At 36.7% G+C, this 25,426-nt stretch overlaps 1 protein-coding gene across 1 annotated transcript in view; it reads left to right on the top strand.

Moving 5' to 3' along the window:
- LOC106880421 (integrator complex subunit 1) overlaps positions 1 to 24,970 on the top strand; it is a 55,035-nt gene extending 30,065 nt beyond the window's left edge. The window contains exons 26-46 of the mRNA XM_014930336.2: positions 478 to 589; positions 904 to 1,065; positions 1,370 to 1,624; positions 2,759 to 2,874; positions 4,781 to 4,846; positions 6,211 to 6,264; positions 7,598 to 7,693; positions 8,858 to 9,071; positions 9,827 to 9,965; positions 10,101 to 10,460; positions 11,257 to 11,344; positions 12,333 to 12,589; positions 12,997 to 13,126; positions 14,480 to 14,613; positions 15,224 to 15,413; positions 16,495 to 16,622; positions 18,463 to 18,677; positions 19,496 to 19,566; positions 20,067 to 20,158; positions 21,907 to 22,016; positions 23,148 to 24,970. Of these exons, the coding sequence (XP_014785822.1) occupies positions 478 to 589; positions 904 to 1,065; positions 1,370 to 1,624; positions 2,759 to 2,874; positions 4,781 to 4,846; positions 6,211 to 6,264; positions 7,598 to 7,693; positions 8,858 to 9,071; positions 9,827 to 9,965; positions 10,101 to 10,460; positions 11,257 to 11,344; positions 12,333 to 12,589; positions 12,997 to 13,126; positions 14,480 to 14,613; positions 15,224 to 15,413; positions 16,495 to 16,622; positions 18,463 to 18,677; positions 19,496 to 19,566; positions 20,067 to 20,158; positions 21,907 to 22,016; positions 23,148 to 23,263 (3,105 nt within the window). The 3' untranslated portion in view covers positions 23,264 to 24,970. The remainder of the gene's footprint in view (positions 1 to 477; positions 590 to 903; positions 1,066 to 1,369; positions 1,625 to 2,758; positions 2,875 to 4,780; positions 4,847 to 6,210; positions 6,265 to 7,597; positions 7,694 to 8,857; positions 9,072 to 9,826; positions 9,966 to 10,100; positions 10,461 to 11,256; positions 11,345 to 12,332; positions 12,590 to 12,996; positions 13,127 to 14,479; positions 14,614 to 15,223; positions 15,414 to 16,494; positions 16,623 to 18,462; positions 18,678 to 19,495; positions 19,567 to 20,066; positions 20,159 to 21,906; positions 22,017 to 23,147) is intronic.
- Positions 24,971 to 25,426: the final 456 nt, after the last annotated feature.

The raw sequence follows: 25,426 nt of genomic DNA, 5'->3' as shown, positions 1-25,426 counted from the left end.
TTATCGAAATGCTTAAAGGGTTAATGAAATAAGTACCAGGCAAATTACTGTGGTTGATATAATTGACTGAAATATTTTTAATGCTATGCTCCAACATGGCTACATTAAAATAGTCAGTAACAATTAAAAAATTATTAAAAAAATATCTTGGGGAATGAAGGGGACAGTGTACTTTGTGGTGTCTAGTCGCATGTTTATGATCTGCATTCAAATCCTGGTTGTTAATTATGCCGTTCGTTTGTCTGAAGACAATAAGTAGTAATTGTATTGCTTTAATCATCTACATACGTACAAATTTCTTTCTTTCTGGTAATATTAGCCCCAGGTCAGCCCTGATCCTGCAGCATTATGAGCCAAAGTATTCCTTGTATGAAGGGGAGGAGACATCCCCCCCTCCTTCCTTCCTTCTTTCGTTTCATCATAACCTCAATGCATGTTTCTGTAACTAATTGAATGTTTGTTTGCTTCCTCCAACAGTCTAACACTCAGGATCAAATCATACTTCAGTGGGAGTCTGGGGACTCGGCAACAATGCTTGTGCTGGTGGTACATGCCATGATAATTTTGCTGACATATGGGCCACCTAAAGGTATGGCCCTCCCTCTTTCTTTTTTCACTTCCTATTTACTGTTTTCATCTCAATAAGGCTTGGCTGTGTAGAGGCAGGGTTCTGTTTTTGTTACCACATGGTCTTGAGTTCGGTTGGGAAGCAATCATCTTACCAGAAAGCTATGCCTATATGTAAATTTAATGTAATTTACTATTAGTTTCAATCCTTTGATAATATAATGGTCAGACAAGCCTGTATTTTCAGCCAATAATTCAGCACAAAATATCTAGTTGTGTGTGTGTGTGTTTGTATAAATATAAGATTAAGCTAATCTGTTGCCATTTTGTTATCAGATGGAGAAACATATTACGAAGAATTACTCAAGATTTGGTTCCCTGAAGAAGGTAGCCCACCTAATGCCTTCCTCCTTGACACTTCAGAAGAGGCTCTTTTACTCCCAGACTGGTTGAAACTACGTATGATTAGGTCCAGCATCGAGAGACTTATTGATGCTGGTCAGTTGCTTCATCTTCACTTTGATGTTCTTAATGGTCATCTCTCATGCCATCTCCTCCTCTTCTCTATTATTTTTTTCCTATTTCTGCCTTTGTTTCTTTCTTTTTAGTTTTCATCCTCCTTTTTTTTTGTTTGTGTTTCCTCCTTTCTTTTCTTGTCTTTTCTTCCTACTCTCTTATCGCTTCTCTCCCTTTTCCTTTTGTCTCCTACTCTCTTTTGTATCTCCTCTTTCTTTTCTCCTTCATGTGTGTCTCTGTGTGTAAACATCAACATTTACCATCCTCTTTTTCTCTGTGTCTGCAGCGCTTCAAGACCTTGACCCTGCTCAGCTCTTCTTGTTTGTGCAATCATTTGGTATTCCTGTGTCCAGCATGACAAAACTGCTCAAGTATCTTGACCACGCTGTCAAGATGGATTGCTTGGTCCTTGATCAGGCCGGTGTTGACAAGTGTTACCTAGCGCAGCTCATTGATATCCAACACACTCGTGGTGCTGAGGGAGGTCATATATTTCTCAAGATGCTCAAAGAAAACAGTCCTTCCACAACTAATGAAGAAGGTCAGTCAATTCATGTACCTCTCTCTCTCTCTCTCCCCCCCTCTCCCCCTCCTCCTCTCTCCTGTTTTCCACAGTGACTCCATAAACTAGAAATGGGAAACTCCAAATAATGACAGTGAGACACCTCAGCTTTAAATAAAGAAGTAAAATTTATTACAAAATTAATGTTGACTGTACTCCGTCATAAGGAAACTCTATAAACATGTATTGAATATGTTTTCCTACCATTTGTAAACAAAACACCCACTCACACACTATATGTGTATATATTTAGCTGCACAAACTGGTGTGTCACTCCTTCACTACTCTGAGTTTCCCCACTTTTGTGCATTCATTTATTTCTGTTACTTGAACGAATGTATACAAGGGAGAAATTCAGAGAAACAGCAATGAATCATCATCACCCCGTCCATTTTTTTCATCTGCTCCCCCCATGGGTCGGATGGGGCTTCTTGAGGCAGTTTTCTATGGCTTGGTGCCCTTCTTGATGCCAACCCTTACTTCCAAGTAAAGTCCTTCATTCTGTGACTCCCCACATTGAAGCATTACCTGCTTAGTACCAATGCAGTGACATGCAGTGACAAACCTGCATGTGTGAGTGAATGCAGAAGACCTGCAAAAACTAGAAATGAAGTGAGCATGCTCCACTGGATGTGCAGTGTTAGTGTGAATAGACAGCAGAGTTCATGTGTGCTGAGAGGAAAACTGGGCACAAAGGGACTCATCATCATCATCGTAATGATGGAGTCATTAAAGCATCAGATAAAATGTATTGTAGTATTTCTTCTTAGTCTTTACATTCTGAGTTTAAATTTCACCAGGATCAATTTTGTTTTCATCCCCCTCCCCTCCCCGGCCAATAAAATAAAGTATCAATCAAGTACTTGATGGTGGGGGAAATTTAGTCAGCTGATTTCTTTCCAACTGTTCACTGGCATTGAATAGATATACATGGAGACACATATATCGTCACAAGGTGAGGGCACTTTGACTATCATCCTTTCAGGATCAATAAATGTAAGAATATGTGCTTTGCATGGACGTCTGTGTTTGTGTCATTTATTGCCTGGTAATTGTTTTGTTAATTTTATTATCTGGTGAACTGTTGTTGTTGTTTTTATTTTCATTGATCAGATGATTTTGCAATGGACTATGAAGAGTCTAAGTCATCAGAGTGGACTCCTCCACCAAAAACTGGTCAAGTATCACTTTCTACCGAGATTAAAGATATGGTAACATATCTGCAACAAGTTAGTATATAAACCTCTTATTTACCTCCTTTATTCAATCCTTTCTTCTTTTCTTTATCTTTTCTCTCTTTCTTTCTTCCTTTTCACTCTTTCTTTTTCTTTCCTTTCCTTCTTGCTTTCACCCTTTCTCTCTTCTCTGCCTTCCTTCCTTTTCTAATATTCCTTTTTGAGTTCACCATTACTTTAACAAACATTTGAACCACCTGGGTAGTTATTGCCTCAATGTACTTTGTGAGTTCAACTGAAAACAGTCTCTGTAGCCAGATTTATGCTGTGATTCAAACTTGGAACTTTTTGGTTTCCTAATATGAAAAGATGTAACCTGTAGTTTTTTCATGTCAGCAACAAACTGACCAAGGGTCTTGTAGTAATATTTGGAATCAGATCAAAGCAGCTTACAAATGTGTTGGTGTCAAGAGAAACCTAAGCAACGATGCTCAACAACTACATCTCATATTCTTTGACTGATGTCAGTAAAAATTCAAACAAATCCAAAATTGTTGATTGAAAATCAGTCATGCTTTGAGTACGTTGATTACAGCTTATAAAAAGAATAGCAAATAAGTAGTGGAAAAGAGTTGGACAAGCACTCAGACAGACTGGATTGTGTTAGTGGTCAGTCAGCTGATGATATTGACAAGTAAAGGCAATAGAAATTGATAGAGTCATAAGTGATGAAGCATGACTGCAAACAAAATGCTTTCTCTAACTGATTCCATTAGGGTCATTCCAGGGAATTTCAACTATCACAAAGGTTCTTAGATTTTCTTTAAATTTACACAATTTGTTAGTATCCACGAGAGGGGTAGTTTCTGAAAATTTCAGCTCTATTGCTGTTACCAGTTAGATTTTATGGCCATTGAAACACACTTGGAAGGTGTGTTTCTTTAATCCCCACTGCCTCGAATCTTTTAGAACTGATAAATCTGGACAATTGTCACATTTATGAAACACACTTTTCATTGAAGACATCACATACTACCAATTACATGATTTCGTTATAGTCAAGGGAATGACTGATAATATAAGTTTAACATTTTGGTGGTCTGTGCACCCACATGCATTGTGAGACCCAGATGAACCTACTGGAATGCACCGTGCTGGTCTTTCTCTTTTTGTTCTATTGGACTGACACATTTTGTATTTTTCTCTCTAAAATAGCAATAAATATATTATGATAAACTGACTTGGGATAATATTCTTTTCATCAACTCTTATTACGTATTGCTACAAGTTTGTTTTACAACCATTGCACATTTAATCTCTGGTAATCACAATCTAGTTCCAAAAGCAAGGCAGATTGGCACCGAAACAATTGTAAAACACAAAGTGCCACACCTGAATACTGGTGTAGCTTCTCCAGATCCACAATGGAAGTTTACCTTAGCAGCACTGCAATCTAATGAACCACTTATCCAATTGTACAGCACTGTTGCTACTGTTTAGAGAGGTAGGTTGTGCTTTGTTTGTGGTACCCCTTTACATCTCGGTTGACAGTGTCATTTGTGAGTTAAGTATCTTTTTAATGAACATAATATAGAGCTGATGAACTCAGGACTAGAAGATAGATTGCTGAGGGATCTATCTATTGATCGTTCTATCCCTGAAATGTGTATGACCATTTTAAATTCGGATCCTTTCTATCTTTCAACTTTTCATTTCCCTCTTACCCATTCTTCATTGATTAATATCCTTACATTTCGCTGTACTTTTGCCTCATCAACACCTCAATTGCCATTCTTTCCCTTTCTACTTCTCAACATCCTTTTTTTGGTTTTCGCTTTATTTCCATTTTTTTTTTTGCCATTTCTTCTGTCCCAACTTCACCGTGTCACTTACCACATAACCTTCTTCTGTAACTTACCCCACTTCTTACAAATGACCTTTCATTTCATTCTATTTTTAGCTATTCCTTTCAAGTCCTGTGAACAGTAACTCTTTGGCTGCTGGACAGTACCAAAAAATATTAAAGGTAATCTTTGTTTTTATAAATTTCCAAGAACTGGTGAGAACTTAATGATACCAGTTTCAGATTTTGGCACAGGGCTAGTAGTTTTTGAGGGGAAGGGAAGTTGGTTACATCAACCCCAGTATCTGACTGGTAATTATTTTATTGACCCTGAAAGGATGACAGGCAATGTCTCATTCTCAGCAGAATTTTCAGCTCAGAATAACATTTATTAATAAAAATGTATGATTCCCTTCATCCTTTTCCAAAATGAATAGAATCAATTTTGACAAGATGACAAATGCCACACAACTCTGAATTCAATAGCAACTTCCGTTGAACAGTATGCAATAAATAAATATATGGAATATATGGATAGTCACGGTTCTGTACATGTGTTTGTGAAGTAGAAAATCCAGCAAATATGGGGATAATCTGTCTCCACATCAGGTACACAACTGCTTCTTATCGAAATTGATTTAGCATTGTGTATCAAATGTTATAGGACAAAGAATGTACAATTGAGTTACAAACTGAGGAGAAGTAGTTAAAAAGTTTTTCAAACAGTCAATCACATGTCTTTGCTGCATTCTCAAAAAGAGGTGTGGTTTCTTTAATTCGTTAAGTTACTGTCCATAATTTATAGTTCCGTTTGTTCATTTGTTCAACAACCTCTTACCCTCTCTTTGGCTAAATGCAGTAAGCTGACGCCTCACTAAATTAGGTGGTCACACAAAATTATAAATTAAAATAAGATAAAATAAGAGGAAAAAAATCAGGGATATTTTGTAAACTAAAATAATTTAAAATAAATAGAAATGATTGAATAATAGTGAATAAAATACAATAATATGATGGGAACAAACAAAAATGTGTCACAAGATCCTTTAAAATGTTGAAAATATAGAAGAATAAGTTGTAAATTCATAAAATTGAAATAAAAGTACAAAAGCAAATTATTGTAAAAGTATGAACTTACATATCTCAGTACATTCATAGTTCTATATGTGCATACACACAGATACACATATCTAACCTCATGGGCACATAAGACCATTCATGTACACACATATATAAATTTGTGTGTGTTTATTGGGCATGTATTTAATTGTCCCCTCCTAAAATTATTAGATTTGTGCCAAAATTTGGAAGAAATATCATCATTATTTATTTGGGGTGGAGGAAGTTTGTGGAACCTTTTTACATGAATTTACATTAAAGATCTAAGACTCACCTTTTGTCATCATTTCCTTGGTATATTCGTGTTTTTGTTTAAATCTTTTTATATTTTGTAAATATTTACTTCATCTTTGTGGTATTTCTGTAAGTGACAGTTTCTCAATTTGTAACATTTTGTCACATTCTTCACATTCTCCATTTCTCCTCAGAGTTTGACATCTAGCAATGAAGTGGCATTAAATATCACAAAGGCCCTTAGCTTGGTAAGTAGTGAGTTCTTCTAATTACTGGTACTTTCTAGCCAAATAAAGATTTCAAACAGCATTTTCTGTAGTAATTCAGAAACAAATGCCTACAGAGTTTGGTCTATGCTCATAGAATTATATGGGAATTGTATACTGTAAGCAGCATTCTGTTGCATTACATTGCTACATGTGTGTGTGTGTGTGTGTGTGTGTCGTACGTGCATAGATGTGTATATATATGTTTGTGTGTATGTGTGTGTAGATAAAGAAAATATATATTTTTATAATGATTGATGATAACCTACAGAATGGTTTGTGTTTATCGTTCATGTCAGAGCAAATTTGACAAAATTGAAACATTCAACTGGTCATTAACTCTTAACTTCCTATATGATACAATGTCATTAGGAATTACATTGTTCATCTGTTCATGGAACATGTTATTACATAAATTGTACTTAAGTTGTTTACATTCTTTTTGAAGGAAGTGAGGAATAAGTTCTTTTTACGTACACACAGATACCATAAAATATTCAACGAACACAATGCTAAATTATTTTACTCAACCTCACCAAACTTGATACTTGTGAGATCAACTGGTTTCTTGGTTTCACTCAATATTCTTCTAGCTATTGCTCATCGTCTCTTTTTAACCAAATTCAGTGGTTCACTTTTCCACTGTATCCTGGATAACACTCATCATGGTATCTGCTCATCAGCAATATACAGTCTTCAGTGGAGAATACCAACAATGGCTTCAAATTTTTGTTATCATCTTCATCATAATTCAGTCATGTGGTTTGCATGGATTCTCATGATTCTCTGTTGCCATCCAATGCTATTGTTTATCATACCTGGCAGGTCGGTGGGATCGCAGTTTATGCCACAAAAAATCTTCATTTCACAAGGCACAAATATGTATATGAGCTTTCAGTTTTCTACCAAATCCACTCACAAGGCTCTCGTAGAAGACACTCACTCAAGGTACCATGGTATATTTCTGTGTGTGTGTGCATGTGTTCATTTTGACACTATCATGACCATTCATCTCAAACCCAAATTCACAGCTTAAAATGATAAAAAATTTGCTTAGGTTTAGCAGCAAAATAGATAATTTTAAAAAAATAAGAATTATTGCTCGCATTCGTGTTTGAAACACAATTTGATATATGTTTATTGACTGAGATCTTACATCACAGCTTTATTTTAATCACAAGATTTTTATATTGGCAGTTGTGGGTGCTTTGATAAGTAGGAACTTATAGATGGTCTTTGGCAGGTTTGTATTGAAAGAATAAAACCAGTGAAATATTTAGTTGCAAATTCCTTCCTTTTTCTTTTTTGTTTTCAGATATTGAACTCTCCTCAACAAGAAGTATTTGTTGAACAGATGTTGAAATCAGCAACCAAAGCTTGCCCTTTACTGAAGCTGCTCATTGCAAAACAGGTAAGGGATCAGGTGATTGCATTAATTTTTATCATTTATTTGTTGGGTTTGTTTAATTTACTGTAAATTCAAGAAGCATTCTGGATAATTGTTTGAAGTGAAAAATTATTGGTATATGAATTTTAAGGTCAAAGGTTGGCATGGCAACCTAAGTCTTGAATTTGTTGTGCCTCTCATTCAAGATTTTTACTTCAACTTACCGTAGTTGACATTTAATTTTGGATAAAGAGCCATTTAGGGAACCTGTGTGGTCATTCAAGTTGCTAGAAGAGGCAACCAAATTAGACCCTAATTGACTGAAATAAGGAAGAACACAGTTCTATATTTAAGAGATGAGGAATTATGTACAATGTACATTATGTATATTTGTCCTCATCTTGTTTGTTGTTAATATGTTTCGGCTGATATGCCCTCCAGCCTTCATCAGGTGTCTTGGGGAAATTTCGAACCTGGGTTCTCATTCCTAAGGTATTTTTTGATGTTGTCGTCGTCATCATCATCACCAACATCATCATCATTCATCATTTAGGTCACTGTCTGGAATCTTGGGGTTATTAGCCCATGCTCTTAACCATTACGCCTTATGCATAACCACTGAATGCTGTGGGCAATTATGGAGTGAATTTTAGGGCTTATAAATCTAATATTCTCCTATCCTTCCTTAATACCGGTTCCCATATGTTGTTCATATCTGCACTCGGTCTGCTTAGGAGGTTGTTGTGTCCTAGCATATGTGCTGCTTCTTTTAGTTTTCGTATTTTCCAGTGGTGTTCTCTGTCTGTTATTTTAACTTCATCCCACAAGGGGAGGTGGTCTCCCTTTTTCCATACATGATCAGCTATACCTGATTTATCAATATCTCCCCCGTGACACAGCTTTGCAATGTTCCTCTACCCTTATTTTAAGGAGGTGGCATGTTTCACCCTTGTATAACCTACCACAGCTGCATGGGATGGAGTACATGCAGTCTTTGGTCATATTCTCTTCTATTGGTGGTTTTACTTGAAGGAGATATTTGTGAAGTGTTGTATTACTCTTGAATACTGTCCTGATGTCATATGGACTGCATATCTTTTGTATCTTTTCGGAGAGGCCTTTCACATCGGGTAGACAAACTGTGGACAGTTTATTGGTTTCATCCTCTCTTTGTTTCTTACTTTGCAGCGACAACTACAGGACTCTTTAAGACAAATGATGGAACAACTCTGGTCTTTATGTAAAGGTCACAGATCTCCAGTAGCAGCTGTAGTTAATCAGTACATGGTATCTTACTGTCACCATTCTTCCAACCAACATGCAGGAGCATCAGAAATACAAACCGTAGCTTCAAAGATCTTCAATTCTAACAAAGAACTTGAAGAAGATAAAACTGTATCAGGTGAGTATTTTGATAATGAGATGAAAAATTTAAAATAGAGTCTCAAGCAAACTGGTGATTGGATGATTGCTTATCCTCCTTCTCATCATCATCATCATCATCATCATCATCATTTAATATTCTTCTTCCATGCTGACATAGGCTGGATGGTTTGGCAGAAGCTGGCAAGCCAGAGAACTGCACCAGGCTGTGTTGTCTGCTTATCATTGTTTTTATGGCTGGATGCCTTTTTTAATGCCAACCACTTTGCAGAGTGTACTGGGTGCTTTTTATGTGGTACCAGCACCAGCAGAGTCACCGAGTAACTTGCACCCCTTAGCTGGGAGGGGGTGTGATACTGAGGGAAGTGACTTGTGCCGGTTGAGGGGGTTAAAGTATAATAGAGGGATAGAGGTAGGTGTCTTACTATAGAGGAAATACTTATCTACCCCAGGAGAAAAACAAAGAAGAGAGACAAAATGAGAGGGAGAGAAAGAGAAATAGGTGTTGGAGATGTATTGGGTCATACCCTGCAAGGTACATTTGGGCTGACTATAAGTGGTAGAGAGGGAATAGAGAAGGGTGTTTCACGAGTGTGAGGGAAGATGTTTAGAGATGGTGAGAGAAATTGGAATGGAGGTCTATAGTAGACATGTGACAACATGGAGAGTGTGTAGGGGTCGGCATGTGAGGGACCTGATTATACAAAAAGTAATCTTCTGTCTCAGAATGGGGTTGATTTTGATATATATTTTCACTTGCTTTCTTTTGACTAGATTTCAAAAAACTTGGTTTAGAGAAAGATCCATTGTTTGAGTCTGTTGTTGAATGTTGTATGAAGAATCAAATAAAAACTCAGAAGATGTGTTCCATAACCAAAGTTGCCTGCAGAATGTTGAAAGACAATCAGTTGGGGTAAGTTAAACTATATTTTCTGAATGAAAGGCTAACTTTTGTTGGGATCCTTATTTGTGCTATCCTTAAATATAATCTCCAGATTTGCAGTGACAAGTTTTAATCCCACATTATCCCCTTAAATATCTATCCCAGATTGGCAGTGCCATCATCAGCTGCATGGCTGTTTGTTGACTGGTTGGAACTCATTGATCCTGAAGTCATCCACAATGCTCCAGACCTGCAGATGTTGCTGCTATTTACCAAACAACAACAATCCGAATCATCATCATCATCATCATCATCTAAGATGCTGCCATCTACCACCAACGACATGAACTCGGTGCATAGCAACTACTCTGATGGTCACCTAAGCAACAGCATGGTGAAGGAATCCTTTAAAGGTCGTCCCCGTCAACAGCAGGCATACCTTTTGGCTCTGCTTACTCACCAAAGCCACTGGGGTACCTTACACAGGTGTATCACTTACCTGTTGCAGACTGACGAACACATCAAGTAAGTCACCTATTTTGTGGGGGGGGGGGTTCCACCTTTTACATTCCTTTTCTGTGATCTTCTTATTTGATAACCGACTCCTTTAATTGTCCCTTAACTGTTCCCTCTCTTAGTGTTGCTGTCTCTCACTCTTGTACATCTGTCTTTCACTATCTCAGCATAAGTCTGTCATTCTTTTTATACCTCTACTTCTATATATGTAATGAGTGGGAGAGTGGGTGTTGATTGAAGCATACAATATATATATATATATATATATATAGGTGCAGTAGTAGCTGTGTGGTAAGAAGCTTGTTTCCCAACCACATGGTTCTGAGTTCAGTCCCATTGCATGGCACCTTGCGCAAGTGTCATCTACTAAGAGCCTCAGGCTGACCAAAGCTTTATGAGTAGATTTGGTAGATGGAAACTGAAATAAGCCCATTGTATATATATGTATATATATATATCTATATGTGTGTCTGTGTTGGTGTGTTTATGCCTCTGTAACTTAGCATTTTGGCAAAAGAGACCAATAAAATAAGTACCAGAAATAAGTACTGGGGTTGATTCATTCGACTAAAAATTCAAGGTGGTGCCCCAGCAACGTCGCAGTCTAATGACTGAAACAGGTAAAAGAAAGATAAAAGATACACCTACACACACACACATTGTATGTGTATATATATATTTGTGTGTGTGTGTGTGTATATATATATATATATATATATATATTATATGCATATGTATACACACACACACACACACACACATATTTAGTGTATGTGTATGTTTTCTGTATTGTTTTCTGTTGCAGGCATGACCCGACCTCTGTGCTAGACTTCCTTTGGGCCTGTATTCACATTCCAAAGTTGTGGCAAGGACAAGAAAGAAAAGGTCAAAAGGTTGGTACTTTTACACCCCTTTATTCTATTTTGTGTTGACTGGAATCTTCAACTGAATCAACTGAGTTAACTTCACTCTTGTCTACGGAAGTATGTGATGCATGTGGATGAGGACAGTGGAAGGAACTTGTGGAATAGGGAGGGCCAGGAAGACGTCAGAGAAGTAGTGGGACCTGATCTCTGGATACTGAGCCTCGCAGAGAAGATGACAAATGACTGAGATGATTGGCTATTTGCTGTGGCTTGAGAAGACCTGCCCACCACAGCATAAATGATGCCCTGAAAGCATTCTGGTTATACTTGCAATTCATTCTGCCCCATCAAGCATTCTCCATATCCCATTCCTCTAATACCCAGCCCTCCATCACTCCTCCGTAAATGGCACTTTTTAGTGACTAGTCACTTGAGGGAAATATTGGCACATATTACCTTTCTTGTCTTTTCACTACCAGTCGGCTCCTCACCCCCTCAAACCACAGCTGTAAGCAATACCTCCACCTTCACTGAGGCAGAAGTAATAATAATAGTTTCAAATTTTGGCACAAAGCCAGCAATTGTTGGGGTAGTCAATTACATGAGTCCCAGTTCTCAACTGGGACCTATTTTATTGACCCCAGAAAGATGAAAGACAAAGTCATCTTCTGTGGTATTTAAACTCAGAACATAAAACCAAAAGAAATGCTGCTAAATATTTCATCCGGCATGCAAAGGATTCTGCCAGTTGGCTTCCTTAATAATAATAATAATAATTGTTTAAAGTGTTAGTAAATTTATTTCACTCCAGTACATGACGGATACTTTATATAAAAATAAAGTAACATTTACAAGACTAATCATTTTTCACATTACAGTTTCAAAGTGTACATTTGACATTATTTCTTTCTTTTCTGATAATTTGATATAACTTTCAAAAATTGTTTTCTTTTAATTAATTATTGTTCCATAAATTGAAAAATGTTATTTTTCTTTTTGTTTTCTTTTTATTCAGAGTTTCACTTCAGATGATGTTCTTGGGTTGAGACTTGAGCAAATCTGTACAGTTGTGGACTATGTTGTGCAGGAGGCGAGTGAATCTTGTCTGCAGGAGACAGAAGAAGGAGAAGACGTTTCTGATCAGAAAGTCTCCAATGACTCTGCATCAGTGATCAATTGTCGTATTGAGTTAGTGAAGAATTGTCTCAGCAACAGTGATACGAAGTTGAAGGGTTTGGTGAGACACACGGAAAAATATGCTCTCAGTTCCAGGTAAGCAAATCCTCTCTCCTCCTGGTTATTTTTTCTTTCTTGGTTGATTAGTGTTAATTATTTCTATAAATCAAAATCGCTGACGTGGCCGATGACTAATATTTATTATACTAGGGCTGCTTTTATTTCATATGTAAATTTTCTCTTAGGTATGCAATTTCTGAGCATGCCAGTACTTGTTTTAACACGCCATGAGCATGTAAGTCATGGGCTGGCTAGGTGACTTGCTTTCAACCCTGGTGGGTACATGATGTTAACAGACCACAAAAATGACGAAATATCAATGTATATGTGGTTAATGATATATATATATATATATATATATATATATATATTATATTGACGTGAATCTTCTGTTTGTTTATCCATCTCTCACCTGTTTCTTCTGCCTTTATGTCCATTTCCAGTTCACTCTCAAACTTGTACCAACATACTCTGCTGGAGCTATACCTACAGTATCCTTACCTTCTCAGCTGGTTACAAGACACCAGTTTACTGTTAGGAGATGTACAAACCACACAAAAATGTGCCAGTCAGGTAAGTTACGCTGCCCTCAACTTGGGGGGTTTTTTTTCACTTTTATTCTTTAGTATATTTAATTATTTATACATTTAAGAAGCTGTCTTGGTTTGCCAATCACTCTCACAGGTCTGTGTCAGCAGAACATTGAGAAAGAAGTCTACTTGTTATGACCAAAATAAGACAGTAAGATAGGAGTAGACGTTTTGAGTTCAAATTGCAGGACAGCAGGTGGTAGCGGCTTTGGTGTTGGTAGCTCACAAAAGAGACGACAAAGTTGAAAGATGTGGTTGTCATTAAGTCTGATCATCGTCTTCATCGTTGCTGCTGCTGCTGCTCATTATCATCATCACCAGCCTGGTGATGATGATGATGATGCTTCCTAGCAAAGTCCATACCTGGACTCTAATTATATTTACAGATCCATCACAAACAGAGAAGTCCAAGACAGGCTGCGCCTGGGAGCTCCTCTATGCTGATGACCTTGCTCTAATAGCCGAGTCACTGCCAGAACTGGAGATGAAGTTTAGGGTGTGGAAGCAAGGTCTAGAATCAAAGGGCCTTAAGATTAACCTAGCAAAAACCAAAGTCTTAGTAAGTAGGAAGGCTGTCAAATCATAAACCCCTTCAGGTAGATGGCCCTGCTCGATCTGTAGAAAAGGCGAGGGTAGAAACTCCATACAATGTACCTGGTGTAAGCTATGGACACATGAAAGGTGCGGCAATATCAGAGGAAGGTTAACCAGGAAGATAGTCTTTGTGTGTGGCAGATGCACAGGGGCAATAAACACTGAAGATGTACAGAAAACTGATTCCATCACATGCCAGGGGGAGAAACTAGAAGTAGTTGATAGCTTCTGCTACCTAGGCGACTAAGTCTACAGTAGAAAAGGTGGCAGGCTGGCAGAATGGTTAGTGCGCTGGACAATCCATTAAGCGGTATTTCACCTGTTGCTATGTTCTGAGTTCAAACTCCACCGAGGTCGACTTTGCCTTTCATCCTTTTAGAGGTCAATAAAATATGTACCAATCAATGTAATTGACTCATCCTTTTCCCCAAAACTGCTGCCCTTGTGGAAAAATTTGAAACCATTATTATTATTATTAGGATAGTGGATTGTCAGAATTTTTATGGCATTAGACAAAATGCTCCACAGAATCTGTTCTATGGCCCTTTTCATTCTGAATTCAAATTGTGCCATGGTCAAGTTTCATCCTTCAGGATTGATGAAATGAAGTACCAGTCAAGTACTGGGGTCAATAATATTGACAATTCCCCCTCCCGCCTCCAAATTTCAGGCCTTGTGCTTTTGTCAGAAACAATTATTACCGTTATTTTTGTTGCTCTATAAGTTATTTTCTTCTCTCTAGCTGGACCACATATCTCATCGTCTGCTCTCTGCCCTTGGAAATGCTTTACCAGGTAAAGCAGCTGAAAACAGAATGTATGATGCTAACAATGCTAGCAGGAAATTAGCTGCTGAACACCCTCTTCTTATTCTGAGGTTTGTTTATTGTGTTGCTCTTGTATCCACTGTAGTTACCTGAAGGTGACACTATACACTGAAATTTTTCTGAAACCATTATAGTTCTACTTTTTTATTTCTATTTTTGACTGTTGAGGCCATCTTTTAATGAAACACAGTGAATTTCATTAACAATAGTTATGAACAGGTTAACTTAATAAAGACAATAAAATTGTTTTTATTTCTAATGTTACCAATTTTAGACATTGAATCTTAGAGCAAGTGAATGAATCTTTATGATGTGTTTCTTATACTTGGCTAGCAATAGCAGGTAAATCTCTCTAAAATCATACTATTGTGTAATGAAAGCTCACATTAGGTGATGTAGTCTTCAAAATTGGGTTTAAATAATTATAACAATAAAAGTACTCATCGGTTAATGTATCCTTAATTACACACACAGAAAAAAAAAAACAGAATAGGGATAGCTGGATTGTCAGTTCATAGGTCAGCTTGGTCAAGATTGACCTAAAGATTGTTTGAATATCATCTTTTTTCTTCTCTGCTTTTGTTTACTGATAGTTTGGTTTTTTCTTCTTTTGTACTATCTTCCTTGTATATATAACATGTTTTTGTCTACTTTTTCCAGGCAGCTGCCCCTCATTGCTGCACTCCTTCAGGGTAAAACTCATTTCACGATTGGAGAAATGAGAAGTCGTAATTATCTGCTTCTCTTCTCATATGTCCTTGGTTTGTTGGAGTTTCTTGAGCCACACATATTCCGTAAAGAGCACACAGCATTGGATGATGTCTTGGAAGCATATTTCTCTCTCATCAAGGTTAGCTTAAACCACGAGGATTTTATGATCGTGTGTGTGTGTGTGTGTGTGTATACCATCACCCCAGTACTTTATTAGTACTTTATTTTATCAACTCCTGAAGATGTCAAAAGCACCCAGTACATTCTTGTAAAGATGTAAGCATTAGGAAGGGCATCCAACCGAAGTGACCTAGTCAAAGCAGATATTGGGCTTAATGCCATCCTCTGGCTAATCAGATCCTTCTGAACTTCCACCCCACATCAGCATGGAAAGTAGGCATTAAATGACAATGAGGACAGGAAAAGATACACACACATAGTTTATTCTTTCACCAGTTTCAGTCTTTTTGCCACACCCATTCTGGGGCACCACTTTCAAGGGTTTTAGTCAATCATATTGATCCAATAGTTATTTTATTGATGCATATTTGTTGAACCACAAAATTATGGGACGTGCACAACAACAACAGTACTTAGACCACTGTAAACATAAAACTGAGATGCAGACACACATTTACATATGTATATTATCTTCTTTCAATGTTATTACCATATACATCATCATCATCATCTCCACTTTTCCATGCATGGGTTAGATGCAATCTCTTGAAGCAGATTCTATTTGATGGATGCCCTTCCTCTCATCAATTCTCACCTGCTTCCAAGCAAGATTACATTTCCCCATGGCCAGAAACATTTTCATAGAAGACTGGAAATGAACTTACACAGAGTAGAAAGACACAGAAAATTAAAGGGGAGAAGGTATGGTGCTATAAGTCTGACAGCTGTTTCTGGGATCTCAGACTTACTTCATAATGTTGGTGGATGTAGTTCACCAAAATATGCAAACAATAATGGAAGTGTTAGGTTTTAATTTATATCTCTCCACCCTGAAGACGGAGGCCAGTTCTATCCAGTGTCTATTTGCTTCCATTACTGGTTGCATATTTCGGTGAACTACATCTACCTACTTTTTGAAGTAACGGGTAGTTGGGTACTGGGGTTGATTTAATCAACTCTTGCCGCTACCTTCCTGAAACGTCTAACTCATTTGAAATATCCTGCATTCTTCATCTCATTCTATTTTATTATATATACAGAACCATGGCCAAGAATACAAGAATCTATCTTCTATTATTGTCAAGTTCATCCAGTTTCTACAAAGATTTGTGCTTCATGAACCAAACAGAGCTGTTCATATTTTGCAGAAATATATTGAACTTCTCAGGTCAGTGTTCACCTTATGTGTCTCTACATTGTCTGTATATAGCAATCCAATTTGAAAATAATCAAGATCCAGATAAGTAACAAATTTTTTAATTTATTGATGGTTGTTTGGCCACAGGTCAGTCCTGGTTGAGTAGATCTCCAACCAAGACTATCTGCTTACCAGTTTTTAATCTTTTAGAGGTACCTAGAATTACATTATCAAATGTGTTCTTCATTTTTTAAAGATCGTAGTGTGATTTGATGGAAATAGAGGCATATCATTGACACATTCATAAAAAATATACACTGAATAATAAATCCATAAATACGATATGCCTGAAAAAGAAATGGAACATCTTTGATCAGAGTTCTAGAAGTGAGCACGGCAGCTAAATAACAACAACCACAGTCATAAAAGATGTGGTTGTTGTTGTTATTTAGCTGCCGTGCTCACTTCTAGAACTCTGATCAAAGATGTTCCATTTCTTTTTCAGGCATATCGTATTTATGGATTTATTATTCAGTGTATATTTTTTAAAGACAGTACGGTGTTGCATAAGTAAGATTTGGCTGCTGTTATTTTCAAGGTGACCATGTAGAGGCACCCTTTCATGCTTGAGTACCAATAACTGTTTCATTGTTGATGTCTGGAGATGTGTTTCTGTTGTGTCACCAGTGCAGTATTGTATAATGTTACACATATTGAACCAAAAAGGGATTCTCAAATGGTTGCTTGACCAATAATAGTTAAATCTTTTTTGAGTCCCATTACTGTTTTAGAATACAAATTTAGCTCTGAAATGTCTCGAAGCCTAGGTCTGACCTGGAGTAAAGCAATTATATCCACAACAAGCTAATGAGGGAACCTCCATGAAAGTTATTCAACCTTTTAAAAATAGTAGCCAAATCTCCCTCCAAATCCCTACCTGCCATGTTAAGAAAATAAAAAACTCGAGCTGAATGTGAAAAATGTGATATTGGATTATGTATCTCGTGTTTTGTGGATTATCATAAAAAATAATCTGTTGCTGTTGTGACTACTAACTCATAGTATATGAAATATATAATAAAGGAGCATTTTTTCAATAATAATTACCATAAAATGTACCATATTGCCTTTTCTTTTTATTTTCACTGCTGTAAAAGACGAACATATACTTTTGATTACTGAATAAAAAGGAATAACATTTCTGGTTTCAAATCAATGTAACTGGTGTTTCAACTAACCCTTAAAGTTTCAGCTAAATCAAAAACAAAAGGTTATTCTCGCAGCTAATGGGTTAATTTTAGATGAAGGAAATTGTGAGACCGTATAGTGTAATAATTATCATGTTTGCCTGGTCAATAAAAGATGTCTGGTTAAATTTCAGTCAGCATGTTAATACTACTCTACCTGATGAAAAGGATTGGCCTACAGGAGCCCTGTGCTAGCTCCACATAAAACGCACTTGTGTCGGTGCCATGCTAAAAGCACCCAGTGGCACACCCAATGGCACAGTGGCTGGTGTTAGGAAGGGCATCCAGTTGTAAAGACCAAGCCAAATCAGACCTGGAACCTGATGCCGCCTTCCTGATTACCAGCTCTGATCAAAGCCATTCAACCCATGCCAGCATGGAAAATGGACATTGAGGGAAAATTTCCAAGAGATATCTTCTGTATGAAGAACATATAGTAAAGTTGACAAGTAGTGAATCACAAAGAACTTTTAATCAATTGAAATTATGTGTAATGAGAAGAAAAATCATTAACATCAATTAGAATTCTTGTCAGGAAAATCAAGGAAGAGAAATTTAAATTGATTTATATTTTATGCTTTTTTTTTCTCTTATATATTTAAATTTTTTTTTTTTGTTTTCAGTGTTGTGTCAAACTATTATCCAGACTTATCTGTACTGAAGTCTCTCTTGGCTGGACTTTCTCTGCCACGACAACTGACCAAGGGTACTGGAGAGGCTGATGAGACTGAAACATCAGTTACACCACCTCTTGTAAATATGCAAACAAACTCACTGTGGAGCTTCAATCAGTTGGCACCGTTCTTTGCTAGACTTTCAAAAGACTCTCCCAAAGCTGGTAATCACACCTTTTTTTTTTTTTTTTTTTTCTAACCATAAAATTATCCTTTAGCATCAAACTCCTGGCTGAATAAATGTTGACCCTTTTAATGACCCCCCCCCCCACTCCCTTTTACCTTTCTAACAACAAAATTTTACCTATGTCAATAAAGATTCACGCCATAAAGAGACTGAGTACTCATTAAGAGACCAACATACTCCTATCTCACCAACCAAAGTCGAGACGTTTTATTTAACTAATGAAATCTCACTTAATTGTCTGAATCATTAAACAAACTGCTGTTTGTATATTTCTTCTAGTACATGTTCTGAGTTCAAATCCTGCCAAAGTCAACTTTGCCATTTATCCTTTCAGGATATAACAGATCTGACCCCAATCCCTTAAAATACTAGTTTAAATTAGAAACAATCATTGTTATCAGCGTCGTCTCCTTTACACAGAGAGTGATCTTATGGAACATTTCTGATTCATCTCTTTCTCTCTCTCTCTCTCTCTCTCTCTCTCTCTCTCTCTCTCTCTCTCACTCTCTCACACACACACACACACACACAAGTTTTTACCAAATTTTGCTCAGGTCTTTTAGTAGAAAATCCTTTCTCAATATACCAAGTACTAGGATTGAATGTAAAACTGTGATTATGAATTTGTGGGTAATAAAATGATTTGCTTGCTGATAACGAATTATTGACTGTAGTTTTTACGTATTTAACCCTTTATGTAATATGCAAATTAATTGTTGATAATATTGAATAATAGTTAAAGTTCTACCTGTTTTGACCATTCGTTGAATTATTAAATATTTTTCTTCTCTACAGAAATTTTAGGAGTTCTTCAAGATTTAGATGAAGCGTCTAAGAGAAAAGTTAACATCTTAGATAATTTCCAGGTAACAGAACATTATTATAATTTCATTTCCTTATTGCTTTTATATTTGTATTTTTCATTTATCATTTATTTATTATTGCTACATATGTAACAGTTAATAATGTAAAATATATTGAAATAGCAGCCATATCATCTTCATTGTAGTCATTTTAAATCCACATTTACATGGATTGGATGTATGTAGATGTAATAGTTAGTTTTGTAAAATATATTCACTATAAATGCTAACAGTCAAATACAGACTACATATATATACATATAATAGTCAGTGTAAAATATATTCTCATACATATTTTGACGTTAGGAAGGGCGTCCAGCCTTAGAAACCCTGCCAACACAAACATGGAGCCTGAACAATCCTTCAGCTAGTGGGATCTCACTTTAGTTGCTGGGTCTTCTCAATCACAGCATATCTCCCTCCCCAAAAAGTTTCAAACCTCCTGCCTATCGTAGAAAGGATTATTATTATTATTATGAAAATTTGATTGTTCTCTTTACCAGGCTGATTTGAAGAGACTGATGGCTGACCTAAATGATGAGTGTCGCAGCTATGCCTATTCCATGGTGATGAGAAGTATCCGTCAGAACCCTTCGTAAGAAAAAGATTCTAGTTTCTTAAATTTTTCTCTCTCTCTTCCTCTCTATCTTTCTCTCTCTCTCTCTCCTTCCTTCCCTCTCACTCTCTTTCAAATTGTGATGATATACACACACACACATGCCATCATGTGCACAAACACAAGTGTGTGTGTATATGTGTGTGTGTGTGTATATATGTATATATACACACACATACATAAATATACATATACAATTTATGGACATTGTATAGGTACATGTATGTAAGTGTTCATTATTCTAAATGATCCCATTCTGAGAGTCTGTAATCTCGCAGTTTGACACTAGTAATCTTTGCTATTCTGCACTGATAGTCTCCCCTACTTCACCCCTATTCTTCTTTCTCTTAAGCTTGATCTCTCACCATCTCTTTAATATGAATAAGGAGTGTCTTTATTAACAGGTTCACAACACTTACTCATAGGATAGCTGGCTATGCTTCAGTGCAACTGCACTCTCTCAATTATTGCCAAAATGAGAGGGTCAACATTCTATATCTTGATAATTTTTCTCAAACAAATTTTAAATTCAAAGTTTTTAATTCACCTGAAGAAAACTTTTTTGTTTTGTTTTATCATGAGGTAATCGGTCTATTCATTAATAAAAAATGTGTCTGAAACAGCCATAGTGTATCTCAACCCCCCACCATTTGTGTTCTTATTTATGTAAAGATTTGCACACACACACACACACATTTTGGGATGCAAGCTGGTTCTTCATGAATCCTGGCTGCATCAAGGGAGCAAGGTGTTGAAAGACCTGAGGAACACCATTGACAAAATCTCTGACCATGTGAAGGGTCCTTCCAAATCCTTCTTTTCCAGATTGGTCTGCTTCTTGGCATCCTTCTGGCCAGGAATCTAAAGTCACTGATGACTAGTCTATGTTGGGGTTACATTCTTCTCCAGCGAAGGTCTTTGAATTTAGGAGCAACCATGCTTCCCGCTGCCACCTCCCTCATTGGTAGGTCATCTGGTGGCTGGCAGGCTTCCTGAAGTTGGTGTTGCAGATCAATAGGTTATTCACATCACAGAACTCCTATAGCATTGTCCCCGCTTTGTTTCGGAAACCAATTCCATGGAAGACACCAGGCTGCTGCCTGACATGCTCATTGGAATCCCACCCAAAAAGATGAGGTCAATGTCACTCATCTTTGAGGTAGCCTGCAGAAGAATATCCTAAAAGTGCTCCTTTTCTTCATTTGGTCGGCCCACACTGGGGGACATTTTAAAGAATTACGCATTTTGGAAGTTATTTTAAGAATCAAAGAATTACAAGAAGCTAGGGATAGATAAAAGCTGTACAGACCATGTACAGGAGTGCTGTGAGGTAAATGTTAACCATGAACACAGTGATGAATTTAGTGCACAAGTTCACCAAGGCTTGGTTCTCAGTCCCATCTCTCACTTTCTCTCTTTTTCAACCAGGTTATCCATGAATCTCTTCCACAACAAGACACCTATCTCTATCCCTCTTTTATACTTTTTAACTGCTCAATAGACACAAGGCCACATCCCTCAATACTGAAATCCCTACCAATCCTGAAATTGTCACTGCCATTTTCTTAACCCCTTTTTTATCACCCAATCCCACTCCTCTTTTCACCTACCCACATCTCAATTTTTCATCACTGTCACTCCATCACCCCACTTATATTTTACCTGTCTCACCTTCCCTTTATAGTCTTTTATACTTATTTCTTCCTCCCTCCCCTTTTTTTGTACAGGAATGGTTCCCAATATGTACCTGTGTTAGTTCAGTGTCTTGGTGATGACAGTCCAGATATTGTTATAAGTGCTCTGAGGAATTTAGCTGAATTTGTGGCACTCTGTCAAGGTAAAGTTCATATTTGCTTTTCTATGTGTTTAATATAAGCACTTGTGCATTTAATTTCTTTCAAGCTACTTCTGCTATGGCTGCAGGTCATTAAAGCCAGTAATTAAAGATATTTCACTTGGAGCCATCCTTTCTTTTGGTATATCTAAGATATTGTCTTATGCCTGTCACTTCTTTTGTTAAGACAATTGGGTGTGGTTGGAAGGAGAATTTCACTATTATGTTTAGTAGGTCAAGGAACTATGTCCTTTTGTTGTCTCACATCATCATCATCATCATCGTTTAACGTCCGCTTTCCATGCTAGCATGGGTTGGACGATTTGACTGAGGACTGGTGAAACCGGATGGCAACACCAGGCTCCAATCTAATTTGGCAGAGTTTCTACAGCTGGATGCCCTTCCTAACGCCAACCACTCAAGCAAATATTTTTCAGTTCTGAGCTACTGAAGATAACTTGAAGGCACAGATTGGAAAACAAGAATTGAACTCAATAGTATTTACTGTCAGTCTTCACTGCTCCATGTTCTATTTAGGAAATTGGCAGAGTTTAAGAGCATCAGACACTTAGTTCTGGCTTCAAATCCCACCAAGGTTAACTTTGCCTTTTGTCCTTCCAGTGTTGATAACTAAAATACTAGTCTAAAATGGTAGACTGATGGAAATATTAGAGTGCCTTTTGTTTTACATTATCTAATATATCCTTCTGTTTTTTTTTATGGTAGGGTATGATTTGAAAGAGATATTGTTGATATTTCTAGCAAGTCAAGTTCAAATCTTACAAATCTTATTATTCAGATTTTACCTTTTTTTACTTCCTGGAGTGGGAAGAAAAGAGATTGACAGTTGAATCCTGTACCAGTAATGCATAAAGATTGATCACTGGCTTTATTGTGGATATACCTTTCTTCCAAAAGATTAATCCAATTTCTACACATGTCATTTCTCTAAGCTAGGTCGTTGCCAGTGCCTTTATTTCTACCTCAGTGTTTCAATGTAGATTGGACAATAACTGGAATATTATTATTTATATCATATCTAGTTGTGTTGATTTTCAACTCTTAGCTATTTCTATTTTTATTTATGTGTATTTATCTGCTTATGTCGTTTGGTCTTTTTCTCTATTCCCACAGAACACGCCAGTGTGATTCTTGAGAAAGCATTTGTTGTTGGAATAGTAACAGCAATTGAGACCAGCTCTTATATATCCGAAGCCCTTCAATTATTGAACTTGGAGACTACACAGTGAAATGTTACTTTTTATAGAGATTGAGAGACAGGCATATTCGTTTGCCCGAAATATTTGGAATATATTTGCTACTGTTCTGTGTTGCCCACTTTAATGATGTTCCAAACATAGCAAAACACACACAAAAAAAAAAACTTGTCAATAGAACAACAAACTCTGAGACACTCCTGATTGTTCCATCTTATTAAGCAATTGCTAAACATTCCTCTCGAGTTAACAGACTCGTTAGCATGCCAGACAAAATGCTTAGCAAGATTTTGTCCATCTTTATGTTCTGAGTTCAAATTCCATCAAGGTCATCTTTGCCTTTCATCCTTTTAGGGTCAATAAGATAAGTACCAGTTGAACACTGGGGTTTGAATGTAATTGACCTACTCACTTCCCCGAAATTGCTGACCTTGTGCCAAAATTTGAAACCATTATTATTATTATTATTAGATACTTTGCCATATGGTTTCGGTTATGTTACTTAACATCCTCTGCTCAACAAACCCCAAGTAGCTCAGTTGTCCTTTGTGTAACTGACACTTCTTTTTACCCTAAATTTGTAACTTGGTATTTTTGTTTAACTGGAATGGCAGAATTATCAAAATTATCAAAATAGCAACAAACTGGCAGAATCATTATTTCATTCTGAGTTCAAATACTGCCATGGGCAACTTTGACTTTAATCATTTTAAGGTCTATGAAATAAAGTACCAACCAAGTTCTGGGGTTGGTGGTATCAACTAATTTCCTTTCCTCAAACTGCTGGCTTTGGGCCTAAATTAGAAATAATTATTGTAATTTCCAGATTTGTATTTAACATGGATGGAAAAATAAGTTGTGGCAGCAGTTTCAAGCTTGAAACCCTGAATTAATGGAACTGAGTCATAATCGTAATGCAGAATCGGAAATCTTTGGTTTGGGTTCAAATTCAACTTAATATATTGAAACTGAATCTGGAAGGAAAAATTTTCTTTCAGTTTTATAAGATGGATTGGTAGAATCATTAGTGTCAGATAAAATATCCTCACTATTCATTCTGGCTTTTCACATTTCGAGTTCAAATCCCACCAAGGTCACCTTTGCAATTCATCCTTTTAGGGCTGGTAGAATAAATCACCAGTTAAATATGGGGGTCTGTGGTATCGACAAACAGTTCTCCTCACAAAATTGCCGGTCTTGTTGCTTAAATTAGAAATTATTATTGATTTGCAATTTTAGTGTAAATTTTTTTTCTGTTTATTCCCTCATCATCCTTCTCAACAAATTTCAGTTTAGACCAAGGAGGTCCTAGATTTATCAATTTGAACTTTCACCATCCCACCTCTCCACAAACAAAAAGAAAAAGAAAGAAAGAACCTAATAAAGAAAGGATAAGTTAAATGCAAGTTGCCATCCTTGTAATTCCCAGATTTTTCAGCTGTTGATTATGGGGACAGGCAGATAACAATCAATTTAAAAAAAGGAGAGAGATCTTTCACACTCAACCCCTCCTCAACTATATGCATACTTGTTTACTAACACTTTTTTAAAATGCTGACCATGGAGACAAAATACTACTGTATATTAAATAAATATATATATATATAACTTCTTTAAAAAATGTCTTTCTATTTACCAATTTGGAAACACAAAACATATTTAGATTATAAACTCATTTCATATTCATCTCATTATCATTTGTTACCATTGACTCTAATGAAATAAAGTTTATAATAATTATTTCTCTTTGTTGTTTCTCTTTATTTTCTTTAATTAGTTTGCTTGTTCATCAAGATATGCTGTTGTTGGCAAGCCACGCTTGACTGAGCAGACCTGTTTTTCAGAGTATTCAGGGTGCATCATGAAACTATGGTTCCATTCCTGGAGCAGATGGTTCATTGTATCCCTGAGCTTCAGTCTATTTCGCTGAAAGTAAGTACCAGCAGAGTACTATCACAGTCTTCTCAACCTCCAGCTGTTACAACACGGATGCCCCATTGGGTTAGGGTTAGGAGGGTTGAGAGAGTATCCAGCTGCTCATTGTTACATAGGTACCTAAAATAATTAGCAAAAGCATGGTATATGTTACTAAATCATACACATTTGCAAGTGACAACTTCCAATATAAATATGGTTAAGATTTGCCCAGTTTATAACTATACCATGCTATATATATATATATATATATATATATAT

The sequence above is a fragment of the Octopus bimaculoides genome, chromosome 22, assembly GCF_001194135.2.
Source record: "Octopus bimaculoides isolate UCB-OBI-ISO-001 chromosome 22, ASM119413v2, whole genome shotgun sequence".
NCBI classification, from domain to species: domain Eukaryota; kingdom Metazoa; phylum Mollusca; class Cephalopoda; order Octopoda; family Octopodidae; genus Octopus; species Octopus bimaculoides.
The sequence above is the reverse complement of the archived record's forward strand: the minus strand, read 5'-3'. Positions and strand labels throughout refer to the sequence as shown.